Source organism: Megalobrama amblycephala, linkage group LG8 (genome assembly GCF_018812025.1).
Source record: "Megalobrama amblycephala isolate DHTTF-2021 linkage group LG8, ASM1881202v1, whole genome shotgun sequence".
Taxonomy (NCBI): domain Eukaryota; kingdom Metazoa; phylum Chordata; class Actinopteri; order Cypriniformes; family Xenocyprididae; genus Megalobrama; species Megalobrama amblycephala.
Genome location: NC_063051.1, coordinates 22,655,941 through 22,671,147, shown reverse-complemented (window position 1 = coordinate 22,671,147; position 15,207 = coordinate 22,655,941). Strand labels below are relative to the sequence as shown.

The following is a 15,207-nucleotide window of genomic DNA, read 5'->3' as shown; positions in this document are numbered from 1 at the left end:
ATAGTATCACTTTTTACAACATCAGACACATAACGGTAATTAATGATTAGCCTTTTGCTATACGTTATCAAACAGCTAATAATGTGTTGCTAATGTTACACAAACCATGTTCCTGTTCACCATGTCAGAGTCAGACAGCTACCTTCTAACAATCAGTATCCTTACAAACGCTTTAACAACTCAGAACGTCAATGGAGAAAGGCATATATTTCATCATAACATCGTAATATATACCTCATACACCCGCCATATTGCTAAATCTACACAATCTTTAATATCAACCCTATTGAAAAAAACAGCATATGCTGGTTAGGTATGTTTTGAACCATGGAAGCTGGTTTGAGCTGGTTTATGCTGGTCCTTAGCTGGTCGTTAGCTGGTCCTTAGCTGGTCATGAGCTGGTTTGTCAAGTGCTGGTAGGAATTTTGGTGAAGAATGCTTTGTAAACAAGTCCCAGTTTGACACTGGATTTGCAGATCGCAGGCGGTGAGTAAAACTGCATGAAATGTCTGTGTTTTGTTGGCAATCGGTGCGCAAGTTCATATAATGTAAACCACATGAACATTTTTGTTTTATTAGGGCCCGGTGTGACGAGCATTAAGATCCCCGGATGCCCCGGTTGCACAAGTTACTGAGCTTTTGGACAAGTTACGACATCTTCAGCCCGTCGATCTTAATGTTACGTCTCCAGCACCCCAACAGGCCACTGGTCATGAGCCACGTATTAATAACCCTCCTATTTATGCTGGTGAACCAACTAATTGTCGTTCATTTCTTATTCAGTGTGAAGTAGTTTTTTCACTTCAACCCCAGACTTATGCATCAGACAGATCCAGAGTAACTTACGTCATATCTCTTCTGGCTGGACGCGCCCGTGACTGGGGTACTGCCATCTGGGAATCGCGCTCTTTGTGCTGTGAGGATGTTGCGACAGGTAGGACTCATTTACGGCATTACCAAGAGCAAATGTTCCGCATTACATGCCAAAATTTAGTTATAGTCCTAGCATCACCAGCTGGTAGCAGGAAGTGTGGCAAATGACTGACTTAGTCCTATTATATTTATATACTTAAATGCATATTGCCCACCATGCTTTGTTTTCCTAAAGCCACCAGTTGGCATTGGCATGGGTGGGAGGGACCTTTCATCGCTGCTTGCAGCTTTAATTTAATTATAGTATAACATATATATTTTTATTATTATTATTATTATTATTAATTAAAGAAGAAACCAAACCAATGTATAGTTGACATTTTAGGCTTAATGTTATAGAAGAGCAAATTTCTTCAGGAAGATAGTTTTCAGCTGGTTTATTTTCTTATGAAAATATGGCATGCAGTCAGATGCTTCAAACAATGGTATAAAGCTATTCAAAACATAATTCAATGAAAATTGTGATAATCGTAATTATTAATCACAATTACAATTTCAAGGGAATAATTGACAATTAGGATTTTTTTGTCATAATCGTGCAGCCCGAGAGAGAGAGAGAGAGAGAGAGAGAGAGAGAGAGAGAATTTTGAATTTTAAGTTCACCTTTATTTTTACAAATAATTTACAATTATTACAAAAAATCACAAATGATTTACATAAAACAAGAAAACTAAACCAAAACAAAACAATTTTTAAAAAAAAAACAACAACATCAAAACCAATTCATTTTCATACAGAGTACATAATACTTCATTTAATCCCCATAATTCTATGAACTTTGGCAGAGATTCCACCAACTTGTAGTATGCTGTATGCTGAAGAAAGAGAGAGAGAGAGAGAGAGAGAGAGAGAGTTTTTTTTTAATTAATAAACACTCATATTTCACTCATTCATTTGGGTGTCAAGCCCACCCTGCTAAAAACTAAAAAGATCTAGGCGCCACGTACTGCAACCAGCGTAATCTTTCTGGTCACGGTTTGATGTCTTGGTGGTTAAGCGAATTTACAAGCAAATTAAGAATTAGCGAGGACTGAGAAGACCAAGATCATGTTGAAGAGCAGCCTCCACAGCAAAACATTCAGCAGGACGTGTATAGATATGCAGTTATGAACGAAAAAGAAAACCATACGTAGATGCAGACTTGTGACAAGAGTTTTCGACGACAATCTGTGGATTTCTCACCGAAACTTGCACACTGGTTTATTGACCGCCGGATGACGCTCATTGCACGGGACTCATGATCCAGTGGCGAGCGTTATTATCCACTCCCAGCAGAAGGACACTTCGGTGACGTCACTTCGAGCGAGAAGGAAGCACAGAGCTCGCTGGAAGCTGTCACACAGTAGTTGTGGCGAAAGCAGGAGAAACCTTTTCCGCACGCGCGCACCCAACTGTTGCGCTACACGCACGAACGACACGGCAGAAAAACGTTATATTTTTTGACAGCAACTTCTACATTACTCTTCGAGGAATTATTCTCTCGTGTTTCTGCAATGGCTGATATCATACAAGGCAACGACCAATCCTCATCTGACGTTGCAAATCGATTCGCCCGTAAAGGTGCTTTGAGGCAGAAAAACGTCCATGAAGTGAAAAACCACAAATTTATTGCGAGGTTTTTCAAACAGCCGACTTTCTGCAGTCATTGCACGGACTTTATCTGGTGAGTATATCATTTAATACTGTCATTATTGCAATGTAACTGTAAGTTTAAAGATTAGAGTAAATTTTGCAGCTGGCCTTTTACCAGACGAACACTTCAAACAGACACTGGTTTAAGCATTTAAGGAACCCATTGCTTCCAGTTCAATTGTGTTAAAAATCCCATACATAAAACACATGTTTAGAGTTTACTGGACTGTCAGAACTTCACACAGCTCACGCGCTGTAATTGCTTTCGAAATAGAAATGTATTTTTTCTTTGGACAGAACTAATGCAAAAGTTGCTCAAGTTTCAGACTACTTCAGTATTCTACTTGCTTCACCGTTTACTGGGGTTGACATGATTTGGGGGTGGTTAGTTTGTCCAGGCTCATAGTGGGGCATTCCCATAATTGATTCACACTTGTTGATAGTTTATAAAAATTATAATATTTAATTAATTTTGAACATGCAAGCGTGAACTGCTGTAATGATCCAATTTATGGCTCCCTGTAAATGTTACTGTACATGCCCTTTTACGTTTTCTTATATGTGCATAGACACAAATCAAACATTAGATACCATAGCTGTCCATGTACGTTTTAATTAAGGGATTGTTTGTTCAGTGAAAGAGAACTGATAGCTAAAAGCCCATTAAAGGATTTAGAGAGACAGGTCTCTAATACATTGTTTCTCTCTCTCTCTCCTCTTCATCAGGGGGTTTGGCAAGCAAGGATTTCAGTGCCAAGGTAAGCAGACGTCCTGCTTATTCTCTGAATGGTCACTCTTATAGATGCTAACTTAAGGAGACATTGGTGTGGACCTCAGTTCAAAACCAGACATCATCTAGAATTAGTTTCCTTTCCACACATGATCAGCTCAGTTCAATGCCACAGAACAAGCACATTGCAGATTGTTGTAGATTCACTGTATCTGGTGATTGAGGCCTAACTTAGCAGAGAAGGACTGAGCTGTTATGTCTCTTATAAACATCCCTTGGTTGGCCTTGAACTAAATAACTCTGACTTAAAGACAGAAACCTAATAGCTTGGTACCTCAGTGAAAAGACTCACACAGAGGGGCAGTTCATGAAAAACATATATGGAAACTACTTGTATGAATCATACATGTTGCGTAACTTGTTCTTTCAAATTTTAGATGTTTTATTCAGTTGAAATTTAGAATTTTAGCTCACATTTTATACTTGGAATTATGAAACAAGCATACACTTGCAGCTGTTATCAAAAGTAATTTTGCTGATTTCTGTGTATTTTGTTCCTCAACTTTTACACAATAACCCACACAGAATATGTGTGTTTACATATGCAGTTATAATTGAGCTACAGCAGGTTTTTGCCCAGTCAAGCCAGAGTCTCCTGAGTTTCTTTGTCCAAGAGTCGCTCTGTCCAAACATGAAACAATTGCATAATTACATTTTTGAAGTATTAGTTTCACATTGCTTGTCACCTTGTCAATGCCAATTGTATTGTGTATGTGAGCACATGCTGAATAAAGCCAAACTACAATTACATTACCTAGGGCCCCGTTTCCACCTTGTACTAAGGTATGTTTTCGGCGCTCCAATCACAAGTGGTCACTCATCATTTGACACTGTTGTCAAAGATGCATTCAGGGCGAATTTGAAAAATGAGGTAAAAAACATTCTGGACCCCATTTCCACCTGTATTTAACACTGACCACATGTGATCAGCTCACCAAAAACCCATCTACCAGGTGGAAACAAGGCTGGGTAATGTTAGTCCAACTTCATAAACTTGACTTGTATCTTTTCAATCAGGCCCTGTTTACACCTATTGATATTTACAAGTAGTAAAGATGCGTTTTGGTCGATCGGATCATAAGTAGACGAGGGATACACATTCCTGTTTAGCCCCCCCCCCCCCCCCCCCCCCGCCTTTTTAAATGATACTTTTTTGAAGGTGAAGGTGGATGGAATGATGTCCATGGTATTTTTGTCAGCCTGGCAAGAAGACAAGAGAGGGAAAAATATATTTATGTGTTGCAAATTGTGAAGGAAATCAATATGAAGGCCAAAACATGATTTGATCGTATTTGAAATATCTGAATCAGTTTTAATTGTATATACTTTGGTCAGAGTTTTGCTCAACTGATTATGACCCAGATAATATGTTTGAGGTCATGCATATGGTAAGGATAAGAATGAGATTATCATGAGTGTATTACTCTGCTCTTGGGGCAGGTGCTGTCAGCTGAGTAGCAACCTAAGTCTCCAGTTCCCTGATAATTGTTAAGCTTTGGTTGCATCTATCTCTAGATGTTTGGAGTATTGTCCTCAGGAGTCCACATTTCACCTAAAACTGAGCTCTTGACATGAGATCATCAGCTGTGATTCAGCTGCCAATACTTGCTTTGCACGACTGAGTTCGATTCGAGCCCTCTGCCACTACAGGTCTCTTGTCACATTGTATTATTTGGTTGGGAAATGTAGTATGTTTGTATTATCAATGTGCCATTATCAGTATTAGCAGCCAGTATTATCACCAGAACATAGAATGCATAGAGTGACACTCGCGTCTGTCTGCTGCTATTGCAAGAGACACAAAGAATGTGAGCTGCTCATTTAAGGCAATTTTTTCCAGAGACATACCACAATGACAAAAGCATTTTCCATTCTGCACTCAGGGCATCAGCCCCAGTTGTCATTGGTTTAGAATTAATAGTCATCTCTCGGATATACAGATTGCAAACTGTACTTGAGCCCATATGAACGTTACCACAGAGCTTAATTTTAAAGGGGTGGTTGAGTATGATTTCACTTTTTTAACTTTAGTTAGTATGTAATCTTGTTGAGCATAAACAACATTTTCAAAGTTACAACGCTCAAAGTTCAATGCAAAGGGAGATATTTTCTTTTAAAGAATTCGCTGTTTAAAGACTACAACGAACATCTGGTAGGGACTACAACAAACTTCTTCCTGGGTTAGTGACATCACTAACCCTAAAATTTACCACCCTTGTTTGGAAAGTGGGTCGGAAGCAGCAGCTCATTTACATTTAAAGGGACACACACAAAAATGGCGTGTGTTTGCTCACACCCAAATTTGACAAGCTATAATAAATTATCAGTGGAGTAGTTTGAGCTGAAACTTCACAGACATATTCTGGGGACACCAGAGATTTATATTACATCTTAAAATGGGCATTATAGGTACCCTTTAAGGAGAATCGAGCAGTTCCTGCACCCAAATGCAGAATAAAACTTTCATACTAACCAACCAACAAATAAATAACCAAAAAGTAAATAATTGAATGAATGAATTAATAAATAAATAAAACAATGAAATCTAATGTCAAAATGACTTGTTTGCAGCTAAGCTCTTGGATAAAAAAATAAACTGAAACTGAAAAGAAAAAAAACAATGGACCTCTGTGTTGCTCTGATGGCTTATTCATATCAATTAAAATATGGCAATAAAAAGCTTATGTGAAAAAGCTGCTTTGCTTTCAGTGTTTTGCAATGCTAAACTGAAAGAAAAGAAATCTTTAGATTGAAGCCACAATTCATAAACACAAGACATTCATTAGATGGAAAAAGATTGTTACAGCTGTCCACTTACCAGTGGTATGCCATCGTTAGCAGACTTCCCTCTCAATTCCCTCCATCTCTCTCTTTCTCTCTTTTTCTTTCTCATTTAACTCTTAGCTGAAGTGGTTTTGAATGTATGCATGTAATGAGGTCTTTGTTTTATGACTTGCATGAACAATATCAATTTTGTTTTCTAAGTCTGGTTTAGGTTCTTTGTTTGGGCTCTTTTTTTCATGGCTGTTTAGCAATTTTCAGTGTAAACAAAAAAGATTAATGCCAAAAGTGTAAACAATGCTTGGCAAATACTAGATGCTTTGCTGTTAATGCTGATAGCAGGGTGAATAACAGTTAAGTTTTTTTTAAGATAAAAAAGGAAAACATCTTGTAGAAATGTAGTTTCAAATGCATGTCAAATTCTTAGAAATGGAGTTGTTGTATTCATGTCGGTTGTATTCATATGGTTTCGAAAACTTTTTAAGTTTAATTTTAACTCAAATGCAATGTGCTGCAACCAGCAAGTAAAAAATATGTTATAGGCCTAACATATTTTCTTCACATCTGGATTACATGTGTAATGAGGGTAAACCTCTTAACATTTATTTTCAGAAGAAAAAAAAACTTTAAAATATTTTTCAGTATACATACAGTAGTGACCAAAAGTGATGCCAGCCAAGGAAAACTGACATCTTCAACCTTTATTGAAATATTATTCAAAATTTGTTCAAGATTTTGTAAACATATTGCGTAGTTGTGCTTGAAGTCAATTGGTTTATATGTGATAACACAACGAAACATGCCAAATTGTGCGGACTTAATATTTGGCCAGGCATTCATACAAAGAAATTATGAGCACATGCAAAAATAAGAGGGAACCAACAAAATATTAATAACTGATTATGTTTTAGTCAATTTATGCATTTTCCTGTGAGCATTTGAATTTTTTATGCATTTTCTTTGGATATAAAATAAAACCTCTAGCTGTAGTTTTCCTTTTGCCAAATAATTTTGTCAGATAAATAACCAAGTTTAGTGTTTTGTTCTTTCCTCATATTTAATAAATTATATATATAATATATATACAAATATATAAAATAGTTTCCTCATATTTTGATAGTTTAATCAAACTTGAAGAGTCATTTAAAGTAAATATCCTCTCCAGACATCACTTATGGCCATTACTGTACATATCTGTGATTATGTGATTCACTGTGATTCAAATATTATTTTTAGTAGTCGCCTTCTTTTCGGATCGTTACTCACCAAATCCTTGGCTCTGTAAATGCTGCAGGTGTCATGATGGTCACAGATATGGAGGTGTACCTTTTAATTTTACCAAGCAAAGTGCTCACAATCAATAAATAAATAAATAAATAAAATGGCTTGCTCACAGATAACACAATATCTGAGTGGGTGAGTTGTTTAGTCTGTCATTAGTCAATCTAGCCTTGGCCCGTTATATAGGCTGATTTCCAGAATGTTCGCAAAAATTAAGAGGCGGGACCTTTCCCTGGTCATAGATGATTACACCTCCATCCCATTACATTGGGGCTCTATTAAGAACTTACAAAGCTGAAGAGAGGTAAGAAAGATGCTTGTCTCCCTCTGGAACTTTACCACCAGTCTCACTGTTTGACAGTGTTACCTTAAAAAATGAGTGATTTATTTATAGCTGTTCTCATAATTTGAGCCAGCTCTGGGATTGAGCCAACTCTAGTGCATGGCTGCTGCAGTAACTGCTTTCCGATATCTATTTCGTATCTATTTTATGGTTTAGAAATGCTTTACATCAGCACAGTACATTTGGATAGGCACACGTCCCTCTTATGTGCTCTTTACAAAAGTTTATCCAGTGTTTTATTTTTCAGTTACATTATATTTTAATTATTTGTAAAAATATAATATTTGTAAGTGTATTAATTTTAAGGATATTGCTTAAATTGTTGCCAATCTCTCTTACATTGAAAGTAACATCAAATTGGTTTGGCCCTTAAATATGCCTTTCAGCCTAGCAGTTTAACCGCTGAAATTACTGATATAATTTGAATGATGGCCTTCAGAAGTGACTTATGATGATTGTCCATATGTCCAATCCCTCTTTTTTAGTAAAACCACTTACTACTTACCAAAGCTGTTCATGGTATCGGCTCTCTCATAACTAACTCTGCTACCAGATCCAAAAGAAATAACCAAGGATTGAACAGCAGTGCCAGCATCAATTTTTGGATCGTATTTCCAAGACATGCCACAATAAAGTAAAGTAAGGTGCCACAATGAGACACAAAAAAACTTGAAAGAATATATTCTTTATATATTATATAATATATAATAATAAAAATATACATTAGAGTTACTTTGCAGAGGTCCAGAGCCTTGATAATTGTTAAGAGCACTTTAATGTTACATGGATTTTGTTTTGCACTGAACCGTAACTCCATATTTTAAGCTGTAATCCTTTAGCCATTCGTGAGGTGAGCTACCCTCAAGCTTTTAATGCTAAATCTATATTGTTAGTTCCCTTTAGCATTAATATGTAGCATTCTTTTTTTTGTTACAAAATGTACTCCGTAAGATAAGCATTGTGACAGCAATTATGTGGAAAGTTTCTTAGTACATTGTTGCAAAATTTCAGGCAAATCCAGATTCTAAAGGTCTCAGTAGTTATTTATGTGCACAGTAGGAATAGAATTTTTTTTTAATAGATATATCACCATACTCTAATATAGGGCTCTATGAGATCTGTTAAAGAAGCTTCCATAGTATATGGAATGCATTTGCAAGCGTTTATTGACAACAAAAAAATGAATGTACAAACTCAGAGTTAGGGCTGGACGATTATGGCCTAAAATCAAAACCACGATTAATTGAACATTTTACCTCGATTACGATTAACGATTACGATTTGTTTCTGTTTTTTTTTTTTTTTTTGCCCTCATAGTTCACTGACAAGGTTTGTACTGTAAATATGATAAAGGTGGGATATTTTTTTTCCTATTGAAAGAGTGATCTGACATAACAGCTCACTTTCAGAAGTTATTTTATCTATGGTTTGAAACATTTCTTACAGATTTCTGCTCATGGTAAATCAGATAAAGATAAATTAGTACAGTACCAGTACGAGTGATTGCATGTGTGAATTAGTCATACCGTCTCTCTATTAACTGTGAAGCTGTGGGTTGTAAATAGTTGTAAATATATGCTATAATAAGTTTTGAGTTTCTAAGCTACTTTAGTGATAAATCACAGGACAGCGCTGACATTTCTGCGTTCCTCTCTGTGCGCGCGATCTTCACGTTTTGCGTAGCTACTGTTTGTATGAGTGTTCATGCCACAATGCAGCTGTGCGAGCACGGTAGCTCGAAATAATATACATCCAATTGTCTAAAATCGCTTGAATGTCCAAACTAGCAAACCTTAAAACAAATACAACTGACAAAGTTTAGTGAAGACACAAGGCTCACCGCTCGCGCGCCATCACTATGTGTTGAACCTCCGTGTTGCTTTTATGCCACTGCCTGGACGGGGCGAGTCACGTGGCTACACAAGTGGTAGTATTTTTTTAAGGGTGAAGTATTAACAGGATTATCAAAACGAAATAACAGACATAGGAAAATTACATCGGTTAGAGGTTCTGAATTTCGGTTTCGATTACTTTTCAATTAATAGTCCAGCCCTTCTCAGAGTACAGTACTCAGTGACATAAACAAAAAGAAAGAGCACACAGGCAGCATATTCAAATCGTAAGCAAACAAAAGGGCCTTATGTGAGACTAATGCTACCTGAAATCTAACTAAAACTGAGGGTAGATATTTTATCCACCTTATTTTGCATCACGGAAGTAAGCTATTTTCTGTGAATGTGTGAGACTTATGATTAATTAGCTGCTATAGGTAAAAAAAACTAGAAGAATAAGAAAGTGTAGTAAAACAGTGTATTTATGATTGACAAATTAAAATAATATGATAACAAATACTAGTTTGCAGTACAAGCAACATAAAGGACTGTTTTTGTACAGGTAAAATAACTGGAAGTGAATGACACTGGAAGCCTTGGACATTCACATTACAAATGTCTGCAGCCACTCTTACGTTAAAAAATAAGGTAGATATCCAAAACTATTAGTCCATATTGATTAATGTGGGAATTAGGAGCAGGTGATTACAATTTAGAAGGCTGGTAAGGTTGATCTCTTGACAGGTATGGCTGAAGGACAAAATAAAGTATTTCAATTTGTCCCAAATCCTGTTTTCCAAATATTTTAGTTTTTTGGTAAAAAATTTTATCATTAAAAAGGGTGTCTAATCAAATAAACTCATATATTTTCTTTTGTTTAGTAAAACAATTATCGAAAAGTTAAGTATAAAAATATAACAATTAATTTACAACATAACCTTGCGTTAATTACAATATTTTTGGATCTTATATGTTATTGTAGGTTTGTACCATTGTTGACTGACTGCTTTTGACCCACTGGCTTCAAATTTTTTTTTTCCAGCCAAAAAATTTATTTTGGTCGATGCCTTTTTTTTCATGTGCACAGCTTTGTTGTCTGGACATGCCTAGTTCATATCTTTAAACCAGTCCTCTCTGATGAGAGCTTGAGAGCTTGTGCTTTTCTGATGATGCATGCATACGGGATCATCCAGTCATCTGTACCTCCCCTACACCTTCTGAAAAGCTCCTCTCTCTTTGAGCTGAGAGCTTCAAATGGGAAATCATTGGGTCTGACACACCATCATATTTCAGACTTTGATATGGACATTTCACTCTAATGGATACTCTCTTTTGTGGGGGGATAAAAGGAATAAACTGTGCTTAAAAGATCAGTGGATTATGTGATTATTCCGAAAAGAGCTTTTGTCATGAAGTTCATAAGCTGTATATTATTTTGAAAGACAGTCATAAAAAATATCATTATCATTAAACTGCACTCAGCAACTAGATGTAATTTGCAATATTGCATTTTTGAATTGCAGCTAGTCCGAAAGAAATCAGGAACATGCCAGGATGCATCCACAAATTCTTGTATGTGAGAAAAAAATGTTAGTGGTCAAGTGTTGATGCTTGTGTTGAAAAAGTATTGTTTAAAGTATCATTTAATATTAAATATTAATCATTTGTTGATCTCAAAGGCCAACATGCTTTTGATATTTATTTTGCAAAGAAGAGAAACTTCATGCACTGGTTTCCTACACAAAAATCCTAGAACTAGTTCATAAAAGTATGGCACAAAATCAAGTATGAAAAAAGATGGGTTTAACTGACTGAACACATCAACCATTGTTTCTGATAAAAAATAAATAAAAAATATCATAATTGTAAAATGAAAATTGATGTGCAAAGTTTAAATTATGAATTTTTATGTGGTATGTAGACCTTGAAGTCTTGTCTCATATTTTAATATCAATGTGGTACCAAAATACCATTAGTTTTAACATCTCTAGTGTGCACTATTTAGGGTTGGATCAAAACCTAAAGTTTGACTTCAGTACAATACCAAGCTCTGGTTTCTTGGTATTGATACTAAACCATTTCTGTAGACAACAAATAAACCACCTCAGATTACTGATGAGATGAAACAGAAAACTCATAAGTCAAAACAAAATGTTTCATTTGTGCAACAGAATTAGAATAATTAACTCAAGAGTAAACATTTAAAACATGTTACATAGAACAAAGGATTTCAAAAATTAAATAAAATCGGAATGTACCTAGTGATTTTTCCCTATCTGTTTTGAGTCTAATTTTTACCCAAAATACATGACCTTCATTTAGTTCTGTAAACGATTATGGAACACAATACTATATCATGCTCTTACCCAACTACCAGTACCTTTTAAGCAGCTTGGTTGCTGCTGTGATTCTGTGTTGGGTCATTGGAGTGCTACTGTCATTCATTTTGTTCACTTCTGCAGTGGGAATATCATCAGCTATGGATTAACAGTACATATTCACGTTGGTGCTATTGAAATATCCAATGAGGAAGTGATGTTTAGATGCAAGTGTGTGGGGAGGGGGTGGGGGGGGGGTGTTTCAGGGAAAGCCGCATTATGAATGCACAGCTCAAGCAAAGCTCTGCATTAGTGTACATCACTGCAGCGTGTGCCTGTGCAAACACATTAGCCATGTAATGCATCCACTCTATATTTCTGTACAATCTGACCGTAATTGCACATAGTTTTGTTTGGATAATATTATTTAATGGGGAAGCATGGATTCTTGTCTTTTAAAGGGGAGAGAGTGGTAGTTGGTGGATTTTTGATGGGAGATAACAATATGACAGTAATTGAACAAATGGAGAGATGAAGGCTTTTGGCTTCCTCTTAAAGCAGATCATCAAAGCAGATGTGCTTGTGTGCTTCTGGTGAACTGCAACATTATACTTCCACTGTTCACATCTCTTTGCACCATCATTTATAAAACAGGCAGTCTTTCTCTCTCTCTCTCTCTCTCTCTCTCTCTCTCTCTGTTTACACCTGGCATTAAAGTGCCACTATTATGGCATTGGAAAGGTTCCTATTTTTGTTTTGGGAGTCCCCAACAACAGGTTTACATGCATGCAAGGTCAGAAAACACTTTCATTGTCTTATAATGTGCATTTATTTTTACCTTATTTGCTCAATGACTCCCAAACTATTCACTCAACGATTAATTTTTCCAAACCCCTCCTTTGCGTGACGCTAATCTGCCGTGATTGGTTAGATGACTTCTGCTGGTTAACACGGAGTACAGTATACAGTGCTTGCATCACTTACATTATATTATAATAATGATGGTGCTCCGCTCTGTTCTGAAAATAAAGGCTTGATAGGAAATAAGTTGTTTTATGTTTATGTTAGCCAACCTAGCCTGAAGCTCGGTGGTAAACACCTAAACAGTCATGGTATATGCGTTAGCCCAATGCAGAAATGTATTGATAAAGCACTGCAGTTGTACACCACCGTATTGATCTGTTCTTTATAATAACTCCAAGTAATAACAACGACAAACATTTGACACATTTCTAGACAATTGTCACGTTTCTAGACATTTGCTAACCACTGATTCTTCACATATTGACAGTAAGTGGGTGGGCAATATGCTAATGTTTTGTCTTGACGTCACAACGAAACGGCTTGGGATTAGGGCTGGGCGATATATCGCATGCAATTGTCACGCGCATTTCGTCAGTAAAGCCGGTTCCCTGATTACCGCTAAATCGCCATCACCTGCTTTCAAATGGAGCGGCATTTAATAGACAGAGCCGTAGATCGATGGCGATTCATCTGCGATAATGAACGCGATATTGCGTAGCTTGTCAGTGAACTACAGCTCTGTCTATTAAATGCCGCTCCATTTGAAAGCAGGGGATGGCGATTTAGCGGTAATCAGGGAACCGGCTTTACTGGCGAAATGCGCGTGAAAATCGCATGCGATATATCGCCCAGCCCTACTTGGGATTCGTTTTACAAACGACTCGTTTAATTGTCTCAGAGTCGACTCTTACTTTTGAGAGACAATAACTTTATATACGGTGCACTTTCAGATTTAAAACTTTGCAGGATGTTTTCATTCACTTAGAGCTATGTTACACACTACATGGAAGGTAATTTTCAAAAATCCATAATAGGGGCACTTTAAGGTGTGTTTTGCTTGATCTGATCACAAGTGTTCAAGCAAAACACATTACTACATTATTGATGTTAGTCTTTCAGAGCTGCTCAAAATTGAAACACTTGTTATGTCTTATTCAAAACAGTGAAACAGAACCTGGCCATAAATGACTTGCTTCTGGACAGCTATCTATTTTGAGCTATTCTGTAATTTGGCAATTAAAGAGTAATTTTGCACCTAAATGTTTCATGTTTCCCTAGTCTGCCTCTGTTAGTTTATTCTGCTCCAGGATGTAGTTTTACAACATGAAGAATGTTTAATATGTATAATAATAATAATAATAATATTCTTTTCTCAGATTGCACACTAAAATACATTGTGAGGAGAAGCTCAATAAAAAAACTTAACATAAACCGAGACTGAAAGGCAGAGGAGAGCACAGCGGTTTGCAATCCACAGTGGTTCGCAATCCTGGTCCTGGGCTGCGTTAAGTCCAATTTTTTTTGTGCCCTTCCCTTGCTAACTTCCCTCTGTCTGGTTCACTTGAAAGTATGTCATTACTTAAATTGCACGAGTGCCCACTATGGCGGAACCCCTGAAATGTGTTTGAAGGCCTACTGAATTGCCTTGAAACGTGCTGCATTATTTATTAAGGTGACGTAATTTCCATTGAAACAGGAAGACAAGGTGAAATATATCAAACAGCTCCTCCTCTTTTTAAAAATAGCCAATAGCGTTTTGTTTATATCTCAGCTCGGACATAGCCGTTGAACTCTGTAAAGCCGCAGTTTCCTCCTAATCTCTAATCTTTCCTATTCTCCTCCATATCGCTTAAAAATATAGCATTCTGTGCAGAATTCAAATGGGTCTGATACGTTCTGTGGTCTGCGCCGACTCGCGCATATGATCTGCTCTGTGCTATCATGTCTCTGGACTGGAGCAGACTGTGTGTGCACTGCAGTGGTTCACGTGACACTAACATGAAACCAGAATTATTTGCCCCAATGGAAGGCATATATATACCGTATAGTGTACTTTGTGCTATTTACCCTATAGAAAATAGTAATTGTGTGAATAAGTGACTGATTCAACCACAGCTTCAATGTCTATTTATAGTGTAGGTGGCAGGACGCTTTAGATTCTAGAGAGCAGTTGATTGGACAGAAAATCTGATGAGAAGTTGAAGTGTAGAGTGATGTCATCAAAATCATTGATCTGTATTGGTGGAAGTGAGACACTGTAAGTTTTGAATGCTTATATCTTCTAAATGCGAATTTTGTCAGTGTTTTGGAACACACTACCTTATAGATAACAGTAAGGCTAACATATTCATACAAAAAAAAACCTTTTGATTTCATGGGGACTTTAAGGGTGCTGCTTGCTGTGGGTCAGTCACGCTTGTCAGGAAAGTGAGTAAAACACACACAATCACACATTTTTATCAAATTATATGGCATTAATAGCGGTTCACTTCC

General features: G+C 36.7%; 1 protein-coding gene across 2 annotated transcripts in view; it reads left to right on the top strand.

Moving 5' to 3' along the window:
• The first annotated feature begins 1,913 nt into the window (after positions 1 to 1,913).
• prkcaa (protein kinase C, alpha, a) overlaps positions 1,914 to 15,207 on the top strand; it is a 167,526-nt gene continuing 154,232 nt past the window's right edge. The window contains exons 1-2 of one of the 2 annotated variants that reach the window (XM_048200087.1): positions 1,914 to 2,596; positions 3,292 to 3,323. In XM_048200087.1, coding sequence (XP_048056044.1) covers positions 2,427 to 2,596; positions 3,292 to 3,323 — 202 coding nt within the window. In that variant the 5' untranslated portion in view covers positions 1,914 to 2,426. The remainder of the gene's footprint in view (positions 2,597 to 3,291; positions 3,324 to 15,207) is intronic. The other variant, XM_048200088.1, reaches the window with a different exon arrangement.